We start from the raw sequence: 7534 nt of genomic DNA, 5'->3' as shown, positions 1-7534 counted from the left end.
GCAGTAAATGTTTCTCATGAAGTTTTCTATATTTCTAGTCCTGAGCTTTCCTGGGTATTCCTTGAAATTCTCGGAAATTGCCTAACTCTAGTTACAGCTATGTTATAATAGTTGATTCACTAAGTATGTTCGACCTCTTTTTTTCTTTCAATTATGCTGTTATTCTAAATTTAATTCAAGGAATTTTTAAATAACTCAAATACTATATATTTAAATTCTTGAGATTTTCTGAATTACACAATGAGTATATTCTGTGGAGAATCAAATTTCTGAATTCAAATGAGTATTCCATTTTATATTACAATAATTATTAAGTGGATATTTTTCTGAAAATTCGAATGAACAGTTTTTGGGTTATTTAATTTTGTGTACCAAGGATAATAATATTAATTTGTACATGATAATGGCTTAGGATATTAATGGCTAATATTATGAAAATATATAAGTTTTTTGTATTTTTTAATATTTATGATTCTTAAAAATAGTTCCAAATTTAATATAGTTAATCTTCAAAAGTTAACACTTCCAAGAAATATTGGTGAAAATAACAATTTACAGTACTTAATAAGAAGGAGAGGATTCATTTGAAAAACAGAAAACTGTAACTCCAAATATAAAATCTTTGAAAACATTTAACAATTCCAAAAATCAGGATTTGAATAAATGAATTTTTAAAGAGAAAATGGAGGTGAGTATGCTTGTTGAATTACCTGTATATAGTTACGAATTTTTCCTTTTAACTTAAGAGGATGCTACACCCGCATGTATTGTCTCCGTCTTGCATACATACAGGCATACAGCACAGTAAATTTTCATTCAGTAGAATTAATTTTATGTTGTTAACTTTAATATTAGGGTAAATTTAAATATTATTAATCTAAAAGTAAGAATATTATCTAGGTCATTACATAAGCTTTTATTAACATTATACATTTAAAGTAAGTAATGAGCATTTTAATGTTTTAATATTTTACACAGCTATAATTAACTTATGATAATACACCAATATAAGCCTATGTGAAGAATTAAATAATAGAATAATATTCTTATCTTTAATTTTAATTTTGAGTAAATTTACTCTAATAATATCAAGCCTAACAATATAAAATGGATTCTGCTGAATGGAAATTTGCTATATTGTATGCGTATATAAGATAGAGAAATTTAATATGCATAATCGAATTATTAAATTTGAAATACTATTTTGTTATCTCATATTTATAATTTTATTTAAAATCACTCAGCTATTTTTAATTTGATTCTTACCCATATTTGTAGGCTTGTTGCTCATGTAATGCTAGGACGGATATTACAATATAACCCGAGTGGTTATTTTCCTACCTGAAATTTGGAAATATAAGATTAGAATTAAAATATTGAAACAATAATAAAACATATTAATGTATTAAATCTTTCCAGTTAAAAATGTTATTATTTTATTTAGTATATTGGTGGTAGGTAGGTACTAGGACACTAGGTATCTATACCAGCCACAAGGTACGTACTTTGCAATGATCGATACGCATCGTTTGGTATACCGTTCCGCAACGTGTACCGGTGAGACGTTATAATAATGACCCCTCCTCGCTCTAAGAATGGCCCCTTCATTCTCGTTAAAACCACTTCCGGCTTTATAGAGGCATAATTTAACGGAAGTTAGTGTTATAAGACCCCTTATTATCGCCACCTTTTCAAAGTGATAATTTGTTTTCGTTAAAAACATCTTTCGATAATAGAACCATTTTTTATCGTTTTTCTCACCTATTCACTCATTGTGTCCCTCAGCTAAAGAATTATATATAAGTGTACCTATAATACTTAATAACACTAAAAACACCTATAACAATCAATTAAAACCAATATCGAAACAAAACGTGAATTTAAAAATCATATGTTATAATATAATAATAACACGTTCAGTGGAGCCTTTATCTAATTGAAGAATAAATAAAAACTAAAAAAAAATAATATATTGCAGGCTGCTCGAACGCTTGTAATTATTATATTTTTTTTATACCTATTTAAAAAATATAATACATAACTTGATAAGAATCTTGATTATATGTTTATATTCCGTAATTTATCATTTTATCAAATTATGCATATCTTTAACTGCAACAAGTAGGAAATATTTTTTATACAATTCATACTAAAGTTTACATATACCTACGACTAAATAATTTTATAAATACGACCATTAATTTATTGCGATTTTAAATTTCAATCACTCAAAAACAATATCTATATAATTATTTAATTGTATTATTATTAATTGTATGTGTTTTATGTATAACACATAGTAGCCAATAGGTATAGTATCAACATATATTATAATAACTATATATACTTATATTACTTACAATACTAAATAAACATTTTTAATCATTGCATTCTAATATAGCTGATATAAAAGGGCTAGACAAAGGAAATAGGTATAAACGATAAACATTATAAATATTAAATATTTTATATTGTGCTAATACAATCTAAATTTTACTTTTAATCATGTATTTAACGTAAATATACCTGCATTGTGTACTAGCTTAGCTTATACTTAAACCAAAAACAGTGTTATGGGTAATTTAATATTGAGTGTGTTTGATATATAATATTAATAATGCAATATTGTTAATGGTCAACAATTTTAATCTTGTTACCTAAAAAATAACTTGTACAAATAACAAGATATTATGATATTATCATAATATATTATAATCAATATAATTTTTGTAGTTTACACAAGTATAAAAATAGGAGTAATTTAAAATCTTCTTCCCACCGGATTGATGGCCAATGAATATAATAGAATAAATCATAAATTGAAAAATAATATTAAAATATTATTTATTTAGGTATCAACATCTAGTATATACTATCATAAGTTATGATTCATATATTATTACCTAAAATTGAAATTTTTGAAATTTTTGATAATTTAAAATGTTTTTCAGGTTGCTTTATTAAGTTAACTTGATTAAATCGGAATGTAATAAAGTACTAATCAATAGATTACATAATAATATGTATCGTTATATACCTACCTAGGTGTTAGCTTACAACATTTTTAAATAAAAAATCCATCGTGGAATTTTTGTTGATTCAATAAAAATTAAGCAGATTATTTTAAATAAAATATAACATCGACAATATAAATTTTTTAAAAAAAGTCTTAACAAATCAGCTTTGATGATTTAACTTTTATTATTATTCATCGTTGTTAAAATAATTTTAAATTGTTTTACTGGGAAAATAACTGCTAAAGTAAAATATAAATAACAAAGTGCTTTTTTGATGAAGATAAATAAATTACTATTTTCAGAACAATAAAATGTGTATAAAGTATATCAAGAAGGTACTTTATTATTTATTTTTTTTAGTTTTTGTTTCCATCGAATTAACAATCACTGCAGATCTTACCTTGAAAAATTAAAAATTTTAGGCTAATGAGAAATTGATATGAATAAACTAATAATTAAATTGCAATAAGTTATACAATTTCATTCTTCAAAAAGTAATATTTATAGTCCTTAAATTAAATCTAATAATTGATCTTACCAATTTATAAATCATAATAATAATAATATGAATCAAAACGTATATTATAGCTATAATACTATATTATTATGTAATTTATTTGATGTAAGTTACACGATTGTGTTAATTAAATTTAATAATCAATAGTTTATATTATTAAACTAACATATCAATAGATATTTTCTCTAATTGTGTGATACTTATGTAATTTTTTTCTTCTATTCAAATTTACTAATTATATTACTTAAAATAGATTTGAAAAAAAAAACATGTTTAATATATAAAAATATATTACATATATTATTTAAAACTATACTAATTTTCAAACAAATATTTAAGTGTATTAAGAAAGCGATTTAGAGTAAATCATACTATTATTTAAATAACATTATACGATACCAAGTTCATATAATACCAAAATTTATAAATTTCTATTTGAGTTAAACTTTAGCATATAACTATTTTTATATATTATAGAAAATATATTAATTATTTCTCTTATTTGCGTATAAACATTTCATTTTAGATTTTAATACTATAGAGTTTAGGGTAATTAAGACAAATATAAAAATGTATAAACACAATTTACAGTAATGAAATGTATCGATTAACTACTGCAGGTGGCAGGTCTATACAACAAAATGAATTGTTCTTATTGAATAAATAATCCATATTTATTTTTCATTAATTTTTCTAATGACGGTGTTGCAACATGTGCATATGACCTTAACATGGTGACGTTTCAGATGTTTTATATATACCATAAAACATAATGGAAAACATGTTCCAAACTCACCCAAATTTTTTGCTGAAATATTTCTACTGGACTTTACTTTTGGTCTACCTTTATAGCCACATTTGATGCATAGACAATTGATTCCTTCGGCTGAGTCTATATAATTCCAAATAGCTTTGAACGTTGGTGGAACTTCGTCGGATATCTAATTTATAAAAAAACAATTTTGTGCCGTGATTTATTACATTACCTACTGGTTATCACCATTATACTATATTATACTATAAAGTATAAATAGACTTGAGTATACTCAAATCTCAAAATTAAGACCTAAAGAGAATATTATCAACAATTCTAAAAAGGTACCTAGTACAATGTATACAACGTGGGCATACAGAATATTTTAGAATAAACTTGTTTATTTGTAGATTAAAGATTTTGAATTTTTAATGATTAAATTGTTAAACATCAACTGTTTTAACAATTGATATTGTAAAACATATTATTTGTTCCCAAATGGCCTTAACATAATATTACATTATCATATATTTATAATAAACATCGTGTATATATATTTAATACAATTCCTATAATAATTTTGTAATATATGAAACTAACTAAAAGCTAAACAACGACTAGTGTGCATAATTTAACCATTACACGGACAGTTAAGTTTCTAAAAAAATATAAGCCTTCACTAATTAATGTTTACTTCTATAGTGAACCATTGGAAATAACATAATAGTTTTAACATAATTAAAAATAAATGTATACTTCAATATTTTTTTGTATACATATATATATATACTTACATTTATTAATATATAATACGTATTTGTATATTATAAAACATTGAGAGAGATAGAAATTCATAACGGAAATTACTCTAGAAAATTATTCTAAAATTGTTTAAGTTTAAAATTTAATTGGTGTAGGGTTCATTGATTTATTTTTTATGACTGACTATGAAAAAAAACTATGAACAACTTTTCTAAGTTGTAGAAAATACAAAATACAAGTTGGAATAAAAAATATCAAATATAGAGACATTTGATAAGTCTTCATTTAATGATTGTATATTTTATCTTTTAATAACAAAAATAATGTTGCAACATATTTTTTCTCGAATTTCAATTTAAAAATATATATTGCTGTTTGCTTTAATATTATAGGCATTATTGATTAATATTTAGTTTAGTTTAAGTGTTCTTATATAGCTATAGTAAATATACGACGTACACATATATAAATTCAAAAAATATGCACTTTAATTTGGAAAAAAAAATCATTGAAATGTACATAATATAAATGCATAAAAAATAGATATATTTTTTTATTGCGATATCGTATATATATTATATATATACAAAAATAACCATTTAAATCCTACGACTTATTTGCTTTGTTTATAACAACAAATATGTTGAAGTATGTTATAAAATACTTGTTTCAATATTATTTTATTATTTCAAAATATTTACCTTGATATTTTTGTGTTGAGAACGAATGTGTTCGATAAATGTACCATACTCAATCGAGCCATTGGAAGTACCAGTAATTAATTTGGAGCAAAACAGACACTCGGCAACAACTTCATACATTGCAATAAACAGATACAGAATATTTTTACTTGCTGTAATAATTTACGTTCACTTAAATGAATTAAGGATTCAATGATTAATTACTATAGTAACTAAATCAATAAAATTACCCGTCAAACAACTCACACCTACAATAGTTATTATATATAATTTTCAATGCTCGTACATATACCAGATACCTCTTAAAAATGGCAATATTACATGAGTTGAAAAATCGGAATACTTTATTTGTTGGGAAATTTGTATTTTATTAATCATTTTAATCTCATTAAAGTTATAAAAGCTGAATTTATATTTACCTTCGTGATTTCATGAAAAGGTAGAATCGTTGTTTAATGAGTTAAGTTTAAAATACATAATTCATAACCTCACTTAGCCATTAACATACTAATAAAAAATAACAACAAATATATTTATCGGTTTAAAAATGTATTTTATGATAAAGGAATAATGACATGTTCCAATGTGTAAAAATCAGCGTAAAATCCATTTTGACCATCCTAGTAATTCATTTGTTTTTATAAGTCACTAAATGGAGAAAGAAAAATAATGCAATTATTTAACTAAAACCCAAGTAATGAAATTAGCACAATAAAATATAAATATATTCAAAGGTATGGACACAATTTCAGTATAAAAAAATTGTATACCTGCGCCATAATTAATGAACCCAGCATACTTATATATGTATTATAAGTTAAATATTTATTTTATAAGGCTTTTTAATTAATATAATAAATAATAACATAATATATTAACCATAAAAATACTATAAACTTCAAACTATATTCATTTTAGGAGATAATTTTCACTATTTTGTATGTCATAGACGTTTTATACGAGATAATGGAAGATATATACTACGCACTTATACAATATAAATAAACATTGTTACAACGTATACAACATTACAACCTATGCAATACATATGTCAATTATACTACCTTTTTACCATATACCTACATATAGTATTAAAAATAGAATGTTTTATTTCTCATAACCCGGATAACTCCTTTCAATAATTCAAAAAGATGGTAGAACATCAATTAAAAAATACTATAAATGCATTTCCGCTACATCGAGCTGCCGATATAATAATAACCATTGCTCTACCCGTTTTCGATGGAAATCGGAGAAATTCACAAAATGTCTTCTTGCCCCTTAGCAATCGTATTTCCTATTTTAGCAATGACTATTAAGCGCTATTTCGAATTAGGAAATGAATACATTACTCTTTGACAACTCAATATGATAAAAAGAAATCAGTTTACCTCGTCTATATATCTATACCTACTATAAGGTTATACATTATTATAAAGTAAATGGTAGGTAGGCAATAACTATACAACTATAAATAATGATATAATAATATAATTTTTAAGCTTTATTTTTCTTTAATTTACTGCAATGTGTTTTTAATTTACCAACACTGCCAATTTATGTGATACGATATTTATATTGACATTCGAGTTCACCAAAAAAATATATTAGCGTTTGTGCCGTTACACAACGATGAACAATGATTTACACAGGTTATTATACGAATGACCAACATCCCGGGATAAAATAATATGATGAATTTAAGTATACTTTTAAAAAACTGAACCTTTCGTGATGCAGTTTTAATAGTCATGCTGATGTTTTGTATACCTAGGTGCGAGGC

General features: G+C 23.9%; 1 protein-coding gene across 3 annotated transcripts; it reads right to left on the bottom strand.

The window, feature by feature from the left end:
• Positions 1-1202: 1202 nt before the first annotated feature.
• LOC114130127 (uncharacterized) lies at positions 1203-5957 on the bottom strand. Of its 3 annotated transcripts, none has more exons than XM_050203475.1 (3): positions 5752-5955; positions 4379-4475; positions 1203-1341 (listed from the first exon to the last, which is right to left on the bottom strand). In XM_050203475.1, the coding sequence occupies exons 1-3, from the start codon at positions 5869-5871 to the stop codon at positions 1310-1312; spliced, it is 249 nt and encodes an 82-aa protein (XP_050059432.1). In that variant the 5' UTR covers positions 5872-5955; the 3' UTR covers positions 1203-1309. The 3 variants fall into 3 exon arrangements, with proteins under 3 accessions (XP_050059432.1, XP_050059431.1, XP_050059430.1); XM_050203474.1 differs by having other exon boundaries at positions 4331-4475; positions 5752-5954; XM_050203473.1 differs by lacking the exon at positions 1203-1341 and having other exon boundaries at positions 4181-4475; positions 5752-5957.
• Positions 5958-7534: the final 1577 nt, after the last annotated feature.

Source organism: Aphis gossypii, chromosome 3 (assembly GCF_020184175.1).
Source record: "Aphis gossypii isolate Hap1 chromosome 3, ASM2018417v2, whole genome shotgun sequence".
NCBI classification, from domain to species: domain Eukaryota; kingdom Metazoa; phylum Arthropoda; class Insecta; order Hemiptera; family Aphididae; genus Aphis; species Aphis gossypii.
The sequence above is the reverse complement of the archived record's forward strand: the minus strand, read 5'-3'. Positions and strand labels throughout refer to the sequence as shown.

Bases quoted from the DNA above. Each gene is read 5' to 3' on its own strand.
- LOC114130127 (XM_050203473.1), bottom strand. From the start codon at position 5,871: ATGTATGAAGTTGTTGCCGAGTGTCTGTTTTGCTCCAAATTAATTACT. The intron at 4,476-5,751 runs GTAAATATTTTG...TTTATAAATTAG, and splicing joins CTCAACACAAAAATATCAAG to ATATCCGACGAAGTTCCACC.